Here is a 23,705-nt window from a genome sequence, read left to right as displayed (position 1 = left end):
AGTTAGAATTTTTAGAAAGGCAGATAGTTTTGCATTTTATTTGTTTGCTCTGTCATTTCACTGAACCTGGCATTGGCCATTATACAAATAGCTCTGAGAGCATCTAGTTGTTCACCCATCAGTGTGCAGCCTCGTAATGGACAATCTGAATAGTTGTGATTCTGTATCATTGACAAAGTGTCCTATTTTGTTGCGCAGCTGTAAACTTCTGTAGCAAAGTGCATTGCTGCGTAAGTGAGAATGGGAGTTCACACATGAGTCATTGTTACCACTGGTGTTCTTCCTTCATCCCTTACATCCATAGATAATAGGAAGTGTTAGAAAATTTTTAAGAGATGCTGTATTCAGTTGTTTATAACTTCGCTGAACTCTAATCTTTTGGACTGAAATACTTTAAGCCTTCTCTTTGCCTTGAGTTTAATTTTGTTTAAAGCTTTCAGCCAAAATTTTTCATCTGTTTTCTGAAACAAAACTAGAATAATTGTCTGTGCCATTTTTTTATGGCAGTCTCTTTGAAATATTGTAGTGCACCTCTGAACTGGAACATCTACTTGAAATTTGTCAGTGGGTGGCCTCTGGCTGAGCTGTAATGTTTTAATTTTACATGAAAATCTGCCAAAATGGAGGCAATTCTGGTTTTGAAAAAATTGTCATCTGGATGTGACAACATTTCTTTGTGGAATTCCCAGGAGCCTGTTTGCACTCTGTGTACTCAGCAGGATTTTTCTTTGAAGTATGTCTCTGGACTGCAGTAAGCTGGGAACCAGAATTGTCCCCGGTTAATTAGGGGGTTGAGGTGGGGATCTTACGGCACAAAGCCAGGTGGGAAATCTCAGTGAGACAGTCTGATGCATGTCAGCTCCCTTCTCCTTTTCTGTCCCATCATCTCCACAGTACCTCCAAAATCTGTATTCTTGACTGACTTTGAGCTTGTTAAGACTTTTTGCAGAGAAGGTGAGGTATCCGTAGTGGGCTAAAGCTTGGCTTCTTCTGTATGTGAACAGATATGTTACTTCTAAGCATAACAAGGATGCCACTTGTCATATTAATGTGTAATTGTGGGTTGTAGGGAATGTACTCAATCACTTTGTATGAGTAGGGTATACACATTTGGTCAGTACTGATTGCTGTGACAGTCATCCAGAAAAGCTCAATCTGATATTTTTTTTTTTAGAGGCCTTAACAGATAAAATCTGGAAGGACTACTGAGACAATGAACCGAAAGGTTTTTTTCTTCAGGAGTTCCAAACTGAGCCAAGTCGACACTTCCTGAATTTTTAGGATGAGAAGGTTTTGTTGATGGTGTTTGGTTTTGTTTTTTTTAGAGACAGCTGGAATGTAACTTTTTTGGACAGTATTCCTACAACTTCAACTTTGAAGAACTGTGTTAGGTAGCTACCCAGCCTGTAAAATTCAGACCAAATCAGAAAGCCACTGAACATGGTCTAATAACGGGAGGCGTTAGGTGATGGTAATAAATTATAAAATCCTGGATCTTTGAAAATGTACAGTATTTTTCTAGATGAATCTTGGTCTCAAGGCTTCATTTCATCATTTTGCTGCACAAGTATGACTTTCATCTGATCTTTCATTTAATAAAATGTCTTTCCTCGTATAAGGAGATCTGGTTTGACATTAAAGAATGAGGTTTCACAGAAATGGCTAAACCAGTGTTAACAGTTTGCTGCTGCTGGTAGATGTGGTTTTTCTCCCTTTCTCTCTTCTCCTACTCTCGTGCTGTCCCTGCCTCTTCTGGCTTCTTTTTCCTAGCTGAAGTGCTGTTTGGTGGTTCCATTAATTAGCTTATAGTGGAAAATAGAGGTTAGATGAGTGTTGGAACTGATGCAAAGGGATGCAAGGGAAGCAGGAATATCCCTTTTAATAGCAGCAAAGCAATGGTAGGTTAGTTATCATGGGCTATCACCCTTCGGATGCCCTGGCTATGGCTAAAATCTGTTAATGAGAGACACCCTAGAAAGACCTGTGCTATTCTGTTCCTTTTGTGCAGGGGATGGTAGATTATCATCTGAAGCTGGTATGATGAAATAGCATCACTCACTCACTTTGTCTCCATTGTGTTTGGGGGTTTGTTTGGTTTTATGTAGTTCATCTTATGTTGGGTTTTGTTGTTGTTACTGGGTTTTGGTGGGTTTTTTTAAATACCTGCTCTCTGAAACGTTAATCATCCAGTAATAATCGCCTGATTCAGGTTTACTCAGTTTCATGTGGTGCTGCACACTCTGCATGAAATGCAGTCTCTTAAACCGTTCATGCAACTGACTCTTTGGTTCCGTAGTTCTGATCAAGGGCAAAAGAGGACTATTTGTTTTATTAGTCTCATGCAGCTGGTAGTGCTGTGGTAAAGATTAATTTTTCTAGTGCGTTCCTTTGTTGCATCTTCCTGGAGTTCCTGCATACACCTATATATTCCTTATACTTACCCCTACCAGATAGGAGCCCACAGACATTTAGCAACTTTTCAGTACTGAATGAGCTGTTGTGTGGGGGTATTACAGTCGTGTCACAGGTTAGTGAGTTGCCTTTTTCAGATAAGCCATTTTCCTGTTGATTAATAGGAATGCACATAAGCTAACCAGTGGGTTATTGATCTATGACCAGGTCGTGGTACGACAATCCTTAGTGAAAACTGGAGTCAGCTTTAGGACTAGATAGAGGGTGTCACAAGGCAAAGCATTTGTATATTTTCAGAAGACTTTAGGAGCTAACCAAGCACGTACATTTTTTCCTCAGAAAATTCTTATCCTGTGGGGGCTCACTTACTCAACATACACAGATGCTTCTTTGCTAGAATAAGCATTTCAATCAAATAGTTTTGATGTAACTGATTGCATTATGTAAGGCCAAGAAGAAAGATGTAGCCACATCTTGACAAAAAGTATTGCTTCCTTTGCAGCTTACTATGCAATAGGATCCAGCTCCCTAGAGGTAAGATAGTAACATAAGCCGCAGTTGTACTGGACTGAGGCAGTAGATGCTCTTGAAAAGGAAAGACAGACCTAATTTTCTTATCAGTGGTTGTCCAGTCTTTTTAATACATACCCTGTGCATAGAGTCATAGTCTTATTTTTACAAATGTGAAGAGATTTTTGCTTGGAGCTTTTATGGTATGCCCTGATGCTATGTTTTGGATCACAAGCATTCCTGTTTTGCGTGGCACAAGAAAAGTGTTACTACTTTTTAAAAAACAAAAAACCACACAGAAGTCTCCTTGCTTATGAGCAGAAACCAAGAGACCCTTTAAATTTACTTATTAGTCTTCTTTATGTGAAGTTGCAGGACACAAAAAGAGAGCAGGTATTACAAAGAGCTGGATCCTTTACTGTCCGGTCACTTTAAGAAACATTTTTTATTATTGTTAGAGCGGTAACTGTAAACTTGATCATTTATAATCTCATTACTGTGAGCTTTTTCTTTTTAATGATTGATAATGGATCATGATATTAGTACTGTTCAACATCACTGCTAGTTAAAGAAATGGTGCAATTGTTTATATAACATGTTCAGTTAAAAACAGAGTGGCATACCATGGCTCTTAGGGTGGGTTTGTTCTGGTGATACCAGTGCTTTGACTGTCAAGTTGTTCCATTACAATCTCTTGTTTTCACGAACACCATAATTCTACATTAGCGCTTATTGATTCAAATGTCTTTCATACGGAGACTATGTACAAGTACTGACTGACTTTTAATGCTTCTAAATCTCCAAGTTATGGAAATATTCGTGCGGCTGTACATTGTTGGAATTCTTGACTAGCAAACTAAAAGTAAAATGCCTAAAACGTGAAACTTGGCAGAGACACAGATAAAGTCACTGCTGAGGACTTCGCTTTGAAGAAATTTAGTTCTGACTTTTCAGTATTTATATTTAAACTGTCTTGCACAAAAAATAAAATAAATCTGAAGTATATTGATGTCATGTATATATTTTATTTATATTAATTTGTGTGTGTGTATATAATTAGACACTTGTTGGTTCAATAATATAAAACACTGCAAAGCTAACAAATGGGTATGTGGGGTTTTTTTCCCTTACTCCTAAGAAAAATCTTCCTGCCTCAGAGGGAGAAACTGTAAGGCTAATGCTGTAATTGTTTTGGGTTTTTTTTACTTGACTTTTAATATTGCAATAAAACAAAGGGCAGAATTTGAGAAAGCTTCAAATTTGCTGAAATGATGATTCCTATTAGAGGCCAAAATCTGTTCTAAGGGTCTGGAAGACCTATTTGAAGTTGTTCATGCAGCCTACTTTTAGCTAGTTTCCAGAATGTTAGGGGTGTGTTTTAGTTGGGTTTTTTTAATTATTTCTTTAAAGATGCACTGTAATTTGCTATGTGTCATAAGCTGTCACTGCACATGCTTTATATGTCCAATATACAGAATATCCAGGATGCTCTTAGATTTGATTTTCTGGCATACTAGTCCATCATTTTGAAGTTATAATAACAACTTTAAGGTAATTTTTGGTGGCATTTGAAAACCAACATTTTAATTCCACTGCAGTTTAGTAATAGCGTTGATGTTGCAGTTGGCTGTGCCGCAGCATGACCCAGCACAGCAAGGCTCGGTGGGTGCTCTGTGGCAGAGGTTGCAGGTACAGAACCATAAAGCATGAATTCCTTTCAGCTGGAAAGTTGCAGAAAAATGTTTCTGATAGCTCTTAACTGGGTATAGTCTAGGATAAAGTTGCCTGCGGATCAAAGTGAAAACATGAAACAGGCTAGACCTACTGGCAGCCTTCCAGCTTCTTCTCCTCCTTCTTTGCAGGGTTTATATTCTTCTACCTACCCCGGCCCAGCCTAGGGAGCCAGGTGCTTGCTGCCAATTAGTCTTGTCAAGACAGCCCAGAGCTTCTCTTGACAAGCCTGACTGCTGACAGCAGCTGTGGGGTAGTCTTAGGCAGGATTTTAACCCCTTGCTTGCCAAATACTTTGCAGGTTAAATCCCCTGGTGTCATTCTGCAGTTATTCAAATATGCTTCTATTTTATGAAAACACATTTTATACGGAAACTGATCTAAGGTTGCCAGTGGTGCTGTAGTGATAGAATTTACTTGTTAAATTTCAGGCATGAAAGAATGTAAGCTGGTAGTTAAGTCATTATGAAGGTCACCTTATAAGTTTGTGGATGCTATCAGAACTGTCCGTCCCAGGCCACCTTCTGCTTGATGTAGAGCATAGCTGTAGCTGGATAAAACACCAGGCTGGTCCAGCAATTCTCTTCTCAGTAGCTTAAAGTTTAACCTCTCTTAAGTATTGCAGTGGCACAAGGGAGTTAGACCGATTTATAGGTCATCCATTAATATAGTTGAACTGTGAATTACAATGAAATGTTTCATATTTTTAAACATTTAAAGTCACTTACATTGCTGCAAAGACAAGATCATTTTTAGTTGGGGAATTTTCATGAGTTGTGTTGTCTTTTACATGTGCATATGACCCTGCTTCTATGAAGGGCTTTGCTCCAGTAATGTTAGCAATGAACAAAAAATGCAGATGGTGTCCATAAAACCTCAGTGAGTTTTTAATTTTAATCAGAAATGGCAAATTAATGAACTGAGCAACTTAGCAAGAGGTTTTGTTTGTTGGAGGTTTTTTTAAGTGCATGTAGCAATATTTAGTCTTCAGGTTAACACTAACTCCCTTAATGTAGTTCCTAAGAAATGACAGCTTAGGCTGTCACTCTTCTCAGTTGTGGTTTGAGAAACTTTTGAACTTTTGGGTTCCATTTCACTCAAATTGGAAGGAACGGTGGCTTTGTTTATATGTCTTGCAAATTCTATGAATAACAATACTGCGTTTTCCTATGTAGTCGTCATTGTAGATACATCGCTAGAGAAGGACAAGTAGAACTTTATATATCAATTTTAAGCAGTTGCAGCTAGCTAGTTTGTATTAGAGAATATGATCTTTTGTTTGGTCAGATAGAAGGGAAACATGGGAAGTAGCTGGGTGCATGAGAAGAGCTCTCTGTGTAGAAGTGATGCTTGTAAACTGGTGGGGGGCAGGGGTACAGTGGTGAGGGAGAAGCATTAGGCAGGCTGCTGAAGTTTTGAAAAATGTAGTGAGAAGAAATAAGACTCTTAAAATGGTATAAATTGATCCCAGAACAGAGAAACTATCTGTTTGCAAAATAGCCAATTTGCAACTGAATGAAATGCTCTGTTTACAAAATATCTTAAATTGGATGTTTCTACTGAGTTAGTCAAGGATGTGGGATATGATTGACTCGTCTTTTCAACTTTGCTTCCAATTTCCTTTGCTTTTAGTGAGGCGTAGCTATTAAGGTATGTTTTTCCTTAACTTGGAACTCCCAGGAATTACATATGAATAACCATTATATCAATTTGAAACCTACTGATGTTTTAGAACTTGATAGCGAAGGATATGCTTTGTTAGTGTTCTTAAAAGTAGAAACAAATTCTGCCCTGTTAGGGAAGAGCTCCGTAACTTTTTTTCAGAGTACTTCTGGCTTTTGCAGAGGTCATCACGAGGGCTGCTGTACTTAACTGGAACACTGACTGGAACCATTTATTCTGCCCACATGAATTTAAAAAAAGTATATCGGCAGCTTCTGTTTGAGGAGAGTTAAACATAGCAATACAGAAAACATTATTTCAGCGAGTCACCAAGAGTTCTTTTCCATCACGGATACCTTACTTTGCTAACTTAATGCTTTTTCTTTTACTTTTTTAAATGTTAAGGTGAAGTTATAAGTTGCCTACGTAGGGTGTGTGGAGGTAATGTTAAGGAAATTGCTTCTGTTTAATGCTGCTTGTGTGGGTTTACAGGTTATAATGAGTGGCCATCAGGATACTGCCTAAATGATTTGAGTGTGTCTTTAGTTGGAATTATTTAATATACATCATTGTCTTGAATTTGCAGAGCTTCTACCATACATACCTACCAGTATGTGGAGTTCTCAGTAATGTGTATAGCATTATTTCTGTATTAATATCTGAAACTTATACTTGCTGTGTGTAGTTCTGTGGTGCTTACATAATTAGAAATAGTAGCTTTGTTCATGATGGTTGTATTGTTATCCACTAGACTTGTGTAAGTACAGGGAAAAGAGTACTTCAGAAACAGCTGTCTATTTTTGGTTCACTGTAGTTCACGTTATGTTCTTCCATTGATTATTTTTCTGTTTCAGGGATTTAAAATTTTCTGAAAAGAAACTAAATGGATGCAACTGTACAGTATTTTCTAATCTAACATGTGAGCACATGTCCTGACATTGTCCTCTTTTGAAGCCCAAAACCTAGTAAGGGGCTAAAAGGATGTGTCCCACTGTTCGAAATATCTTGGAATGGTATTGTTGAACTGAAGTTACCAATGTGTAGTTGCTTGGAAAGAAACTGGCAGAACATCAGATATCAAAGCTAAAACTGTTTTTTGCTCACTGTGAATCTGTACTGAGGAGGAGGAGATTGCTACTTACTTTCAGGTTGGAACAATGGCAAAATACTACTGTTTTTGACTTGACAGTCTGCGGGCTTAAGTCCTTGAAATTTTTAGCTGTCCCTGTATTTTAGCAGGATGCATCAAGCCAACTCAGCGTTTTATTTTTGAGGTAAACAATTTCAGTGGCTGAAGTTGCAACATGAACGTTCAAAGCAGTAGCTTATATAAAGTCCTAATCTCTCTCTTTGCAGCCAGAGCTCCACAGCTCGTTAATATATAGGCTTCAGATTGAGGTTTCTCTTCAAAGTATCCATCTAAGGTCTTTATATTGTGAGCAGAACTAACCAGTGCTGCCGTGGAAGGAAATACTCTTGCCCTGGGTGCTGCTTCCTCCCTCCTCATCTGCTCCTCCCTTGTGTTAACATGAATGTTTGTACAGGAGTCATAAACCAGATGGAGTAAATGATCGAGACTTTTTCTGAGAATTCATTTTAGTCTGGATCAGTTCCTTGAGCTGGTTGACTGAGCAGCCATATGGTGTACAGACCACCTCCTGCACCAGCACAGGTGGCCAGGAAGAGGCTGATGCCATTTTTTTTGGTTGCAGTGCTGACTTACGCCAATTTTGTGTGCTGTGCGGAATGATGGCTCAGTATCTTTTACCTCTTCTTGGCAGGTTTGAGTTTTGATTTGGGGGTTCAGACCTTCAGATTCATCTTTCAACACAACTGTGCTTCCAAATTATCAGAGCCTGCTAGGAAAAAAAACCAGTAGTGCTTTGCCCTAATAAGGCTTTCATGAACACTTGAGACACTTGGCCCCTTTACCTTTTCTAGTTAAAAAAAAAATAAAAAAAAATAGCAGCCACCTCTTCCTCCCGGCCCTCCAAATCAGTTTTTCAAGCTGTCTGCAGTGAGCACATTTTTGCGTGTGTGTATGTGTAGAAAAATGTGTGGTTCTACTTAAGCCAACATATTCCTTGTTTTTTAAGAAATGTTGTCTCTGGTATTACAGCAGTAATTCATTATTTCTGGAATGTGTAATGGAAGGGAGGAAATTGCTTTGTAATCCTTAGTATTGCCCTTTCTTCCTTCCTCAAGTGGGTTGCTTTCAGTGGTAGGTGTTTGCCAACCTTATTCATTTTGACTGAATAAGGTTGAGGAGAGCTTATGTGAGCAGCTTTGTTGGTGCATCCCGAGGAGCAGCAGCCTATAGCAGGCATTTGGCAATGCGCAAGTAAGACGTTAACCTCTTCAGCGAGCATACCTTAGTGGAAGCAGATGTCTCTGATAATCGAGTCTCTCCTCACTGCTAAGTGAGTCTTTTTTAAAGTAAAGAACAACCCAAATAGAAGTGTAGACTCCCTTAATTCCTTTTACTTCTGCCTCCATGATCCAAGGTGATGCCTACCAGTGTCACTGAATGTGCTAGCCTGCTTGCCTGTGCTGGTGCTAGCACTGAACTAAACAGTGTGCAAGGAGCAGAGACTGTGGTTACTTTTGCCTCTTTCCCTCTTTCAGGTTACTGGGTTTTTTGACTTGTAAGCTTTGTCTGGTTTTGTTTTCCTTCAGTGTTTTGTCCTTGTTATCTTTCAATGTTTTAAAGCTGTCATCATATAGAAACACCAAAACAAAGAATCTTGTAAAGTCTTGTTTTTGAAATAAGCGTACTACACCTGTTTTGTAAAGGGTCATGCATTATGCATTATCAGCTTTTGTGAAGCTTATACATTTTTAAGAGTTAATATTTTGAACATAATTTACCATATCAACTAACTTTTAAATTGGGCAACACTAGGAGAGTGAAACAAGTGTATTGTCTTTAGGACAGAGCACAGCCTTAGCTTTGTATATTCGTCCTGGGAAGTCACAGGAGGAAGGTTCTGGCTAGATCTTGTGACACTTCTGGAAAGCATGGTCTAGGTTTTCACAGTAATCTATTAATATGTGGGGTATTTCAGGATTACAAACAAGTTGTAACTATTGTCTTTATTTAATTCATAGTGCGTAAGTGGTTTTCCTAGCTCTCTTTGTAGTTTCATCATTTGTATGCTCAGAATACTTGAAAGCTACACTCACACAAACTTCATGGCTTTGAACGTCTCTGAATTTACTGTAAATGGGAATATAGTGTTAAGATACTACTGCTCTTGGCTTCTGTAATCTCTGAAGAGTGCTTACTACTTTACTTATGCCAGTTTGAAGTAGATAGAAATCTTTATTTGAAAAGAGATTGTTTTAGGAACATTAGTATAACTTTTTCTTAGAAAATCTACTAATTGATGAATTCGCTTTGTGGATTTTGGTGGAATTAAATTTTCTGTTTCAGCTACAGTAACTGCTAGCAGTGCTCCTTTGTAAAACGGGGATGGCCTTAGGGCCAGTTCCAAAGTAATTTGTATTTTGTCAACCTTAGCACTGCCACAAGAGATCTGGGAAACCTCACATCTGTTGCATGTTGATTTATACTAATTTAAAATTGCTAGATTGAATGTTAAATACTTTACCAGTGGCTCGAGTTTTAGTGTAACACAAGGTTGAGAGGTATGAGACAGTCCTCCAAATTCAATAAACTTTTCCGTTAGTGAAGGATGGTTCCCAAAGCAACTGCTCCCTCCTGGAGCCACCAGGCCACTTGTCCAGCAGGCTGTGTCAGCTGGCCGGCAGTGCTGGTGTGAGCGGCGGCACGTAGCGTTCACGTTTCTGAACAGAACTGAGGAATAATAATGATGTATAAAATTGAGTACGATTAAGCATGACATTTCAAGATAAGCATCCATGTCCTTTTTGTATTTTTAGTGAGTTGCAATGGTTAGCATGCAGCCCCTTTGCCACCTGTGTCCAGGAGTACAGCATTGTGGGTTTCATTGGGAATGCAGGTATGCCTGCCGAGGCCCGAATGACCTAACGTGTTAAGTGAGGCACTTCTAAAAATTGTATAGCCCTTACGCCAGCAGCTTTATCTTTCGTTTGCTCTGTTGAGGCCTTATTCTAAAGCAATTATAGTAGATTTTACTGTCTTGCATTTTGTAGACTTCCTAGGAACATAACGGGGGAAAAAGAAATGGGTGTAAAACATTAACGTTGCAAAAGAATTTTACTTTTGCTTTAATCTTTGTTTTGTACTGAGATCTTGTACTTGTAACTCTGTTGCTCTGTGGAAAGGTTACTTTCATGGAATCTTTCAATACTAGTAGTATGGCCTAACTGAAAGCGTTTCAACAATTTTAGTGCTCCCAGAGGAGAATGGAAACTCATAATGTTTAGTACTTTTCTGACATTAGTCTGGAGTTTCTGCCTAGGAATAGTAACTTTTAATATTCACCTAGTGATTGCTCAACCCCATAGTTTTTCATTCCAATAAATATGCATCCTATTTGAATATTTTTCTTCCTGTTGTGCTTGTAAAGCTTTAACATGAGTTCCCAATGTTTTCTGTTAACACTTAGTGCTGTCCTGGGCTTGGTTCTAGAGTGGAGAAGCAAATTATTCTCCTCTGTCCTGTTACTTTAAAATTTCTGACAATGGTACGAGCATACTAAATCCCTCAACTCCTCTTGGATTTCTGAAAAACAATGATGATTATTTTAGGAAAGTGCTGACCTACTCTTTTAATAAAGAACTTGTCTTGTATTCCACTTACTTTCCCGTTTTTAGAATCAAGGTTCATATTTCTCTTGCTTCACAATCATATAACATCCTTGTGGCAAGTACAGCAGTTGCTTACCTGGAAAAGTAATATTAGAAAAGTGTGTATTTTTAGCTGCCTTTTGATGTGATATAGCAGCTGGAAACAAGGAGGAGAGGCAGTATGAGGTGATCAGACAGCACTGCCAGCCACAGCTTGGGAACCGCTGCTTTGGACTTGAGACCAAAACGTGGGGAAACCACTGTTACCGGCCTGAGTATGGCCACTGTGCCTGGCGCTTCAGCGATCCCAATGCTGTGGCTTCGCTCTTGGTCCTCAAAAGCTTCATTTGAGGGTACTCCCCTGGACTCTATTTGGCAAAAGTTGTTAATGGATGAAAAACAAAGTTCTGTGAAGCTTTTTGGTTTTGTTAATACGCATTAAAAATATATGAGCAGGTGGTTGCATGCACACATTTAGTATGTAATTAGTACCAGTGACTGGTTGTAAATATCTAAATTAAAAATATATTCTAACAACTAACAAAAATACCATTTTTCTCTTTCTGTAGTAATCATGTCCACAACTCGGAGAACGAATCTAGCAAGCTCATGTTGAGGTATAATCTCAAGACAAGATACAGTGACTCATATGCTTTTCTGGGTAAGAAGGGTATCTATATCCTCTTGAGTTTGACAAAAACTAGTTAACCTCTTAAATTTAACTTGTGAAAACTACAGTCTGTCAAGCCAGTATGATGGAGGTTTTGTGGGTGGGAGGGTTTGTTTGTTTTTTTATAGTCTTGAATCTTTCTGGGCAAGTGTAGAGAACTTTCCAGCTATCTAACAGTCTAAAGACATTCTAACCTAATAGCGTAATGGAAGAGCAGTAATAAGCAATCTTAGAATAAAAGACACCACTAAATAGTGTATGACTGGTTAGAAAAGTAATTCCAGTTCATTGTCACAAAGATATGTACAGTTTCTAGCCTGATTTCCCAAGGGAATGGGGATTATATACTCTCTTTTCGTTTTCCCTTCGCAAAAATGTTCACCATCTCTGTGACTAGGAAGAGAAAGAAGTGTACAACTTGAGAGAAAAGTGGGCAGAAGTGAACCTTATATACACTATGTTGACAGGCTGGCAGCCAGACGTCATGCGCTGCCTCCTGGTCAGTGTGGATATTCTGAGACACCGCAGACAGCTATGGTTATTGCCGTGGCACGATACCTGGGTGTATGGTTTCTACAAATCTGTACGTGAGCTGACTTCGTTAGTTCTGCTGCTCTTAGAACTCCCCCGGTCCCTCAGCTTGGTCCAGACAACTCCAGGAAAAACAGATTTAGGATTTATTTTTTTTGTTCAGGAAGACATCACTTGCTCATGCGATTACACAATTTCACTTTTACGTATGCACTGAACTCTATAGCATCTTCTGTGTATAAGATTTCTCTGCAAGTGTCTCCCTCCTTAATAACTACTAGGGTGTTACTCAGATTGTCAGTAGCACTGTGTTCCAGGTAGCTTGTACCGGTAGTCTCCAGAGAATGTTAAGGCCTGATTTCCCCACTTATCCCCCCACCTCCCTGCATCCACACTAAATTCTTAAGGTTTAATTTTATGGGATTGGATGTAGATACCTAGCTTGTTAGGTTTGCTGAAGTATCTGAGGAGGGGGTGGGGAAGAAAGCCCCTTTTGCTTTCTGTTCCTGTAACAGGTGTTTCAATTCACTGTCCTTTCATGATTTTCGTGTAAGCTGTACCTCTGACTCTCCCTGGTCTCAGTGGATTCTGCTATAAAGTCGTGGGTTTACCGCTGTCCTTCTATCTTAAGAGATTTCTAGTTTGGATTGCTAGAGTATTGCTTACTGGTTTATCATGCACATTATTTCATGAGACTCGGTGCGTGCAGTAACTGCTGCTGATTCCTTCCTAGCTGTGAACAGAGAACAACTGCAGCAGCAGGACTGTTGCTTCAAAATACGGTTTCCAAAGAGCAAAGCAGTTTCCATTAAGAGTTACATTAGATAAAGATGACATGTTTTAGTGATTTAAGTTTAGCACTTCTCTCGGAACTTAATTAGACCTAATTTAGCTTGGCATTGCCTGACTTTTTTTTAGTACGGAATTAGCCTGTTTCTGTCTGTCCTAGGGCAGTCCTGTGTTTTTAGCAGTCTTGTTCCAGTTATCAATTTTGGTTTATAAAGTAGTCGCAGAATACACACTGCTAATATTTTTATCTTTTTACTGTATCTTCATGATTCACTGTCATTGAATTTCTGCTGTGGAGCTGCTTTCTTTTTAAGTGCTCTTACTAAAGATAGAACAGCTCCTTGGGCTCTTTCATTCTTTTATATCTGTAATAAAACCAGACAGTTTGGGTTTTGTTTTTTTTTTGTTTCATATGTATGGCTTTTATTAATATAATGGAGACTTTATAATGTTAAAATTCTGCTGATACCTTACAGCCTTTCCTTGTCTTTTAGTGATTGCTTCATTTAAGAATGCTTTCCTCCTAAATTTCTGGTTTTGTGCTAATTTTTTTAATCTTGTCAGTTAAAGCTTGGAATTTATCTGACCTGCAGCTAGAGCTTTTGCTTTTAAGTGATGTATCTGGACGTTTGCAGTGCACTTCTTGGATTTCACTAACAGCTTTCATAGTTTGGAGTGATTTGAACAGTTCTTTTTCAGGATCTGTTTTATTGCTGCTTATTGGAAGCTTATCAGGGAGTCATACCTTACGTATGACTTATAAAGTCTTCCTAGAACGAAGAGTTTTAGATGGCATATTTCCTGTCCATCAGATACAACTATGCAGACCTACATATGTGCCTACAGAAAAATGGGAAGGCCTGCTTGTAATTTCCCAAACATTTTCTTCACGGTGATTTTTCTAAATACCGAAGTGGTGGTGTGATGCATGTCACTTCCACATAACCATACAAACGCTGGGGCACTTTTTCAAATGTGGTGTGTTCAATTAACAGTTGTCTTGTGTCCGTAATTTAATTGATAATTGAAGGTGTGTCCTCATTTTTTTAAACTATATGTCTATTTTAACATTTCTTTTCCTCTTGAATTTAGATAACGTAATCCATGGATAAAGTGGGAAAGATGTGGAACAATTTCAAATACAGGTGCCAGAATCTCTTCAGTCATGAGGGTGGAAGCCAAAATGAAAACGTAGTTGTGAACTCCAGTAGTTGCTCATCTGCTAAAGAGAAAGCTATCCAGATAACTGATTTGGCTCAACAACAACCCAGCAGCCCTTTGAGAGAAAACATAGCTTTGCAATTAGGTTTAAGTCCTTCAAAGAATTCGGCAAGGCGGAACCAAAACTGTGTCACAGAAATTCCTCAGATTGTTGAAATAAGCATCGAGAAAGAAAATGACTCGTGTGTCACCACGGGAGCTAGACTTGCTCGAAGGGACTCTTATTCTCGGCATGCTCCTTGGGGTGGGAAGAAGAAGCATTCCTGCTCTACCAAAACCCAGAGCTCCTTGGATACTGAAAAACGATTTGGTAGAACACGAAGTGGTTTGCAGAGGAGGGAGAGGAGGTATGGGGTGAGCTCCGTCCATGATATGGATGCCGTATCAAACAGGACAGTAGGCAGCCGTTCTCTGCGACAGCGTCTGCAAGATACCGTTGGGCTGTGTTTTCCCATGCGGACTTACAGCAAACAGTCCAAACCTCTGTTTTCTAACAAAAGAAAGATCCATCTCTCTGAACTAATGCTTGAGAAATGCCCTTTTCCTGCAGGCTCAGATCTGGCTCAAAAGTGGCATCTGATTAAACAACACACGGCGCCTGTGAGTCCTCATTCAACATTTTTTGACACATTTGATCCTTCCTTGGTCTCCACAGAAGACGAAGAAGACAGGCTCAGAGAGAGACGTAGACTTAGTATTGAAGAAGGGGTTGATCCCCCTCCCAATGCCCAAATACATACGTTTGAAGCTACAGCACAGGTAAATCCATTGTATAAACTGGGACCAAAGTTAGCCCCTGGTATGACTGAGCTGACCGGGGACAAAAACATAACACCTCCAGGGAACTGTGACTCTGAAGAGGACACAACAACACTCTGTCTGCAGTCACGCAGGCAGAAGCAGCGTCAGATGTCTGGAGAGAGCCATGGCCATATCAGCAGGCAGGGGGCTTGGAAAGTGCATACTCAAATTGATTACATCCATTGCCTTGTGCCAGACTTACTTCAGATCACAGGTAACCCGTGTTACTGGGGTGTGATGGACCGCTATGAAGCAGAAGCACTTCTGGAGGGTAAACCCGAAGGCACTTTTTTGCTCAGGGATTCTGCGCAAGAGGACTACCTCTTCTCTGTGAGCTTCCGTCGTTATAACCGATCGCTACATGCACGCATTGAGCAGTGGAATCACAACTTTAGTTTCGATGCCCACGATCCCTGTGTGTTTCACTCCTCCACTGTTACAGGGCTTCTGGAACACTACAAAGACCCTAGCTCTTGCATGTTCTTTGAACCGTTACTTACTGTATCTCTGAACAGGACTTTCCCCTTTAGTCTGCAGTATATCTGCCGGGCAGTAATCTGCAGGTGCACTACGTATGATGGAATTGATGACCTTCCTCTACCCTCAATGTTGCAAGACTTTCTAAAGGAGTATCACTATAAACAAAAAGTCAGGGTGCGATGGCTGGAGCGGGAACCTATAAAAACAAAGTAAACGGAAATCAGAATAAGCTTCTAGAATACGCTTTTTTGTGTGTGTGTTACAGTTTAACTGCAGCGAGCGCACCAACAACATCTGGCTTTTCTGCAATATCCTATTTAAGCTGAGTGTTAGTATCCTGTCAGATGCTGCCTGCTGTTAATCCAACTAAGTTGTGATGCCTCTTGGAAACAATAAGCAGACACAATTCTGCACGTTTTTCATTAAGGCCTAATGAAAATATTTTTGCTAATTTCTAAATATTTTGTTTCCCTTTTATAGCTGTAGTAATTGGATGAAGAAACTATGAGGCATTTTCCATGGGGCATTCATGTAATGCTAATAAAGAAAGGCTTTATTAGAGGAGCATTTTTGCTAATAACTGAAGTATTTTTTTAAAATTATCTTCTTTAAAACTTTCCACTACTCAAAGTACTAATTTAGCTCACAAACAAGTTTCCAAATACTAGTGAATGAGAGTATTTTCTTTTAATGAAGAGCAGTTCATTAGCAGCAGTCCATTAAGAGGTAATGGAGCTTTGATGCTAACAGATGAATCAAGCTTTTCTCAGTGTATAAGGTTTCTTAATCATTAAGACTTGAATATGCCTGCTCAGTACTGTAATTCTGTTTTAAACACTTGGAGATTTAAGTGGCATTGTTAGAAAAAGTAATACTGTCTTGGACAGTTAAAATACCTTCCAGTGTGAATTACTGATTCAGTGGCAGGACACGGGATTAGATTATTGCCATGGAACAAAAGGTTGCGCTTTTTTTTTTCTGAACAGAATTTGCTGGCCTGACTGCTAGCAACTTACAATGGAAGGTAATAGTGAAGAGGAAAAAATATGTTTGATTATTTAAAGACATCTGATATTTTTGTGGAGAAAATGACAAGTGACTGAATTATTATAATCAGAATACAAAATCTGACATATCTGAAATAGATGTCAGGTTTCAAAGGTACTGTTACACTTTATTTGTAAATATCTTTCCATGTTTTAAAGTAATATGCACTGATTATAGTTTCAACAGGTTACTTGGAAACAAGATTCTGAGTTCTGTTTGCTTATTTAATCGGAGATGGAACTTAAAATAGTTCTGTCTTAGACATTTTTGCACTAAAAAATTTATTGGAATGCCCTGACCCCTTTTAATGTTTTGTACCAATTAGGAGTGCTCCCTAGTTTCTTTACCAGCTGCTACAGTGTGTTATTACTTCTCTATGGCAGTGACCTGTGCGAGGTAGGGAACATTTTGGCTGCAAGTACAATAAACGTTATTCTTGTATGCTACACTAACCCTTCTATTGATGTATTTTTCTGCTTGCTGTGCCTTGTTCTGGCTTTTTGTGCTAATAAAGTACAGTCCGTTCAGTGTTATACTTGTATATCTGCTCTGTTTTTATATATTCACGTAACTTGTAGCAGTGAACTGAATTTTTAATAGGCTTTTCTTAGTACTTAGTATAGGTGATGCACAAATACTGTGCCATTGAATATTGGTTGGTCAGCACATCATGTTTCTGGTTTTTGTTACCTGCTTACCAGAAACCTAAGTGTACACCATTGAATAATGTTTCTGTAGTCACGGCAAAGTAATGGACTTGTCTGCAGGCATAGAGCATTTCACAGTTTTTGTAATGTAAAGGATAAATGTTAAGCAAAAAGTATTCTAAAACATTATTGATCCCCTTTAATGGTTGCTGAAGGTGTTTCAGCTTGTTACATAGCTAACTGCTAAGCTTAATGTTTTGATACTCCCCACTGAGTAAGGAATGGCTATTCCTGTAAATTGACAGTACAGCAGTGGCATTTGTTCACTTTTAGACTATTTTAATAAATAGATGTACACACAAACTGGCCAAATGTCCTGTTTTTACCAAAGAATACTGTCAATTTATGTTGGGGTATTTTTTTTAGTAAAAAAACTTAGAGTGGAGAGGTGCAATTTCTGTTCTATCAAATATTTATCCCAAGCTATGATAAACCAAAGTATTTGACAACTTCATCTGAACTTAAGTAATGTATACATTTATGTTGGTAGAGCTTAAAACTTTTACATCACCAGTGTCATCATTTTTTCTTGAACTCACAATGCACCTGAAGGGGAATGATTTAAATAATTTTGTAATGACTGGAACAGCACTATGTAGAAGCTCATACTGCAAGGAGTTAATCTGAAGCACCCAGAAAGCACTTTAAAACATGTGTTTATATGCTTGTGGAAAAATTGTGATCCCGTTATGCATTCTTTGTAGTAGCTTATCTTCTTTCATGTGTTAAAAGACTTCAACTGTTAAAATGGAACTTTGTTTAGAATATGTAAATACTAAGTTTGTGTAAGTATGTGTACAAATGTGCTAATGGTCACTTAAGTTTTGAACTGTATGTGTGTCATTGGATATGCAACTCCTGGCTTAAAATCTGCTCTAAGCATAAAAAGAGGGAGGGGAAAAAAAAAGTCACCAGCATGAAATCACACCTAAGTGTACCTTCACTGTGTCATTCTCACTGTTCCCTCTGTTGGATCTGAATTCCAGATGAGTTTACTTTTAGATATTGCTTTCAATATTAGTATCATACAGTCAACCCGCAACCAAGCTTTGTCCCAATGTAGGGACCTGGTTTTTGTTTACACATGTTGCAGTTGCTTGTCATAAACTAGCCCATGAGATTCTAATTGTGACATTATCAATGTGTTCAGGAATACACATTCATTTAATTTTTTTATCATGTGGTGGAATCTTAAAAAATAAAAACCCCAAACCCTTATCTCAGAAAGTTTGCTCTTGCATTTGTGTAAATAATCTTTATGGAGAGGATTTATTGCTCCCTTAAAGCACTCAAAAAAAAAAATTATTTCTCTAAAACTTTTTAAAGCCTTGCTTCACTGAAATATACAGAATAACTTGGTAGTGTGGTTTTTATCACTTTTTAAATTACAGACTTGAGTGTTGGCCACTCAAGTTGCAGTGTATTTCCTCATGAATACATTTTTCAGTTCTAAAGGCACTAAAATGTTAGTATGTTGAAAATGCAGTTGATTCCTCATTTCTGTTTGAGGAGTATGTGAGTATGCTTTAACTTTTAACCTGGTTTTGTTTAGAAAAACCTTTACACATGTAGTCTTCAAAAGTTGTGCACAAACCACTGATTTTTATCTTTGTTTAACAATAAGATTCGATGTAATAAGGTATGCTAACAGGATTCCAATCTAATTTGGTTACGCAGCAGATAAGTATTTGAGCCTGTCTTGCAAAGTGTTCTTTCGAGGTGATTCTCATTTCTGCAGAAAGGGCTATAGAAAGGGCTTACTCGGTAGGAGTATTTTGCAAGAAATCTTACAAAGAAAGTCAGCATCAGCTCCAGTTTACAAAGATATGGAAATAAAAATAATTTCCATAGAACGTGTTATCTAATGTTGGAAAATTATTGTGTAAATAAAACAATGTAATTAATGCATTAACATACAGCACATAGCGGTTTTTTACTCTTAACTTGATCATTGTAGAACAGAATTGGATTTAATGCCCTAATTTTTTTAATTCCAGAACTTTTTAGTAATCTATTTTATGTCCCCATGGAATTGGAGAGAAATAACTATACTATATTTTGACTATATATGAGGGTCTGCGGGTTGGGGTTTTTTATCCGTTTTAAAGGCATTACTCTTCTGAAAATACTTTTAAGGACATATAGACACTTGTCCAGATAATTTACTTGTCAGAATGAAACTTCCCTTAAAATAAGTTACAAAGCCATGTTTTGCATTTATGTATTTTAAATTTTGTGTGTATTTGAAGACTTGTTGCTTACAAAACAATAGTCTTTAAATCAGGAGCATGTAGTCTTTGGAAGACCTGTCTGTGTATCCTTAGTGTTTGATAAGATGAATTCAAGCCTTTGCTAGATGTCATCCTGGCAGTCAGTCACATCCTTAAGTCCGTATTTAACTTCAAGGTTCTGCACTACTTGAAAACAAGCAAAGATTCTGAGTTTCTGTGATACGAAACCAGTTTGCTTTAGTCTCCATGTGCAAGCCAAAATATTTGCAGAATGCTTTAAAGCTTGTCTCTGCTGCAAAGTTGCACATAAGGCTGAAGCTGTCAAGTCAGAAGTTGCTGAGTACCAGATGAATCTGTGGGGAGCATGGTTCTTTGTTTTTCAAAGCTATCTTGAAATACAGTATTTAATGGAAAAATATGAACTGAATCTTCTGTGATTCTTTCTAAAATAACAATATTTGTCTCCTTTTTAAACCGTTCACATTTAAAATTACGAAAGCACTTTCTGAGTCTCATTTTCCTAAAATGTTGTTGTGAAATGTATGTGCCAAACCTTAGTCTGCAAGAACCTATGTAGTCCATCTATATATGTTAATAAGATGCCTCCAAGCATGTGTGTGTTCATTGTCTTTTTTTGAAGCTACCTGAAGTACACCAATATGGTGAGCATTAATATATTGGAATTCTAAAAATTCTCTCTAACTTTGTGCGTGGCATGCATTGCAAATAAAAGGACTATTTTATTTGTATCTTCAGCTTTATTTATATATTACAGCCAGTTGATTGGTGTGTGTTTTCCTGCTATTGCCACACTTGCCTGAGCAGTTGTCTCCTGACTGTGACCAAAGGAGATTTTTTTGTTCGTAGTTGCTTTTTAAAAGGTCTTACAATAGACAGAAATCAGTGGATTTTTAAGTGTTAACTCTTGCAAAGCATGGTGTAACACTGCTAACTGTTCCCCCTTTTTGCAATATTGATGTACAAAGAATCATTGAGCTTGACCATGGGTTGTCTGCCAAACGTGGTTGACTTAGTATGTCTGAATTTTAAGCTTTTTTCATTGTTAATTGAAAATTCTACCCATAAGGGCTTTGAAAAGAAGAAGTCTTGATGTTTTCACAGCAAGATGCATACAGTGTTGTGCAATGAGGTGAGAATCTCTTGAAGGTGCTTCTTAAGAAGTTTCCCCACTCTCACTATGTCTTAAATCAAGACTCTGTAAAAGAAAAAAGCTCACCTCTTGATGACTTCAACCTTGCAATCATTTAAAGACTGAAAAGAAATCTGGTGCTTTCACTTAATTTGCTTGCATGTTGCCATACTGATTTGAGTAGTTGTTTCAAGAAGCAAATTTTCAATCTGTTATTTCAATGAAGCATTGCCATCTCTTATTTTCATAAAATATTCCATTTACAAAACTTCTATTTCAATAGGATTTTAACCATCTTTAAATCTGTTGTTATCAAGGTAACTGTCATGTATATGCTTTTCAATTTGAATAAATGTTCACTTTGTAAATTTGAAGCTACAGCTGTTACCAGCTAAGTTTCTTAGGTACCAACAAAATGTATTTATGAGCCGAAGCTCCTGGTGCTTGACCTTTTTTTTTTTTTTTTTTTCTCCTGTCTTCAGTAGGAAAAAAATAACATAATTGTGTAAGTGTGATATAGCTAATGTTTCAGATCTCCTTATTAAGCACACGGCTACACTGACAAGCAAAAACATATCTGAACTTGCTTGTCTGGAGTAAAGCAACCTCTTATTTCTCAGCAGGAGTTGTAACTTGGCAGCGTGTTGGCAAACAGGAAGCAGAATTAGGTTTTGTTCTTCTGTGAGCAGCTGTTCAGTTGAACATGGGGTGTGCTTCCTGTGCGATAAGGTGTGTTAACTTCTTAGAGCCCTGGGAATTTTAGTAACTGTTGGATGATAGAAAAGTATTTGGCTGCTTTGTCACTTCTTGCTTTCGTACGTGTAGTTTTGCAAAAGCATGAAGAGATGTATTTATTAAAATTGAATCTATGTAGTCACGAACTGTATAAGCACTACTTTGTAATATCTTTACAGAGATAGCAAATACCTACAGGATTATATTTAAACTGTTTGGGGAGAATGAATAATGACACTGTGGGCACAAATTAATTCAGATTGCACTATAAACTTTCTTACCAGAAGCCTTCATTCTTACAAGAAACTATGCGATCGCTGCACAGAAAAACTGTAGCTTTTGATGATGCGCTCTTTGGTAGGTGTCCAAAAAAGCGGCACCCAGACGGTCCCTGGACCTTTTCCTGACATTCCAGTTGAAGGGGCCCTGGCAGGCCCGCCGGGCACTCGAGGAGCTGGCTGGCAAGTGTGTCGTGCCAAGCGTCACCCGATGCCAGCACCTTGTATAACTGCGCTGGTTTAGGTCTCCTTAGCTTAGATGTTTTTTTAACCCGCTACAGCTTAAATGTTTCTCCACCCTGCCTAATTTGTCTTTGTTGTCTGGTTGCCAAACTGTCTTGCATCTTAATATAGTAAGAAAATAATGTGATTTATGGCTACCCAACCAGTGTATTAAGTAATAGATTACTCTGTCTTAATAAATGGGGTATAAACTACCATACTGTTTTCTTTTTATATTTGTTTGGGAGCAAAAAGCTGTGGGTTTAATGAGTTTGTTTTAAACTCTATACTGTAAATACACATTTTTACTAATGTTTAGTTATCATACATGTCAAAGGGATAAGTAGTTAGATCAAAATAATCAGTAACTCATGTTTATCCCAGTCCATTGTTACATCTAAAAAACCTGAGCGAAGAGACCCAGAGACTGATAATTATCATCTTCAGAAGTTTTATACTCTGAAGTTCCAGAAAGCTCTTAATTTATCAAGTTTTCACTTAAATCTCGAAGGGGTTTTCTCCCCAGTTGTGGGCTGGATACATGTTTCTGTGACATGCACATGTGTATTCTGAAGCACAGCTGCCGTGAGCGCAAGCTAGGGAGCAGGCGTAGCTGTCATCCTGCGAGCTGAGAGTTTTTCCTTTGTGCCTGGTGGGAGCTACTCCTGAAGCAAATTGGCGCAAACTCATAGATTATGAAAACTGGACAAAATGCTGCTGGTGAGGGGTTATAGCTGGGCACGACAACCGCCTGTTGTCGTGTGTGACAAGCTGAAAAAGTGGTGTGGGCTGCTCTGTGGAACTATTTCGGGCTTTTTAATTTGTTAATTATATATCTTGTAGAGCATTGCTCCTAAAAATAAATTCAGTCCAGGCTGCTTGGAGTCTGTGTCTCTCATCACTAGTGAGATAATAGAAAAACCAAAACACTGAGAACAAAACTGGGGTTTGGGGCTGTTTTATGTAGAAATTGCCTTTGTAGTTGTAGCTTCATTGAACTATGCAAAAGGTTAATTGCCTTAAACTTGGCTGAAATAAATCCATAATTGATTTATAAGTGAAAGTCATGGGAATTAACTTACCTATTGTAGTGTGTTTTGAAATACGAAGCTCTAAATCTGTTAAACTTTTGGCAGAGATTGTTATTCGTAATATTATATCATTAAGTATTTTGAACATTTAGGTAAGGAAGATGCAGGCACAGTGATGTTTTGAGTTTCAGAACACCAGGTGATCTGAAGCTGAGATGTCTAGAATCAGTCTCTTCTGTCATTTTCCCTAGAGGAGGGAATTTCAGGAGTCTGGGAAAGCTGTTTTGTGCTGTGACTTCTCAGGATGTCAAAAGTACGTGAGTATCTAGAATAGAATATATAGGTATATAGAATATAGGATAAAGGCGCTAGAATGAACATGGATGACTACACCAGTGCAAGCTGTGCAGAAGGGAATATGTGTTGGTCGTCTTATTGTCTGCATGAGCGTTTCTTTGGTTACGCAGATCAAATGCTGAGAAGCAACACAAGAGCTTTCCGCACAGTAGAGATTCCTGAAGCAACGTTACTGCCACTGAACCCAGGGGACCTGGACAAATGAATCCTTAAGAAGGGGTTGTGGTGTCTCTTCACCTCTGAAGCAGCTGGTGGTGTGAGGAGCATTTGTATGGTTCCACGTCTGAGCTTCCCAACAGTCTATGAAGTAGCTCAGGTGTGGGTGAAATAACGCTGGCACTACCTGCTGGCGAGACTGTTCTCACTTCACTCTCTCTCATCAGGTGTCCTGTGGCCTCTGGGAAGT

At 38.4% G+C, this 23,705-nt stretch overlaps 1 protein-coding gene across 6 annotated transcripts in view; it reads left to right on the top strand.

The window, feature by feature from the left end:
- The window catches only part of SOCS5 (suppressor of cytokine signaling 5), a 93,431-nt gene extending 71,304 nt beyond the window's left edge, over positions 1 to 22,127 (top strand). For 4 of the 6 annotated variants that reach the window (XM_040611702.1, XM_040611701.1, XM_040611700.1 and 1 more), the window contains 2 exons: positions 11,619 to 11,710; positions 14,132 to 22,127. In XM_040611702.1, coding sequence (XP_040467636.1) covers positions 14,144 to 15,754 — 1,611 coding nt within the window. In that variant the 5' untranslated portion in view covers positions 11,619 to 11,710; positions 14,132 to 14,143 and the 3' untranslated portion in view covers positions 15,755 to 22,127. Of the gene's footprint in view, positions 1 to 8,171; positions 10,299 to 11,618; positions 11,711 to 14,131 lie in introns of those variants that run through there. The other 2 variants (XM_040611704.1, XM_040611705.1) reach the window with 2 other exon arrangements.
- The last annotated feature ends 1,578 nt before the right edge of the window (positions 22,128 to 23,705 follow it).

This window comes from Falco naumanni, chromosome 12 (assembly GCF_017639655.2).
Source record: "Falco naumanni isolate bFalNau1 chromosome 12, bFalNau1.pat, whole genome shotgun sequence".
NCBI classification, from domain to species: Eukaryota; Metazoa; Chordata; class Aves; order Falconiformes; family Falconidae; genus Falco; species Falco naumanni.
This window is presented reverse-complemented; position numbering and strand designations above follow the sequence as displayed.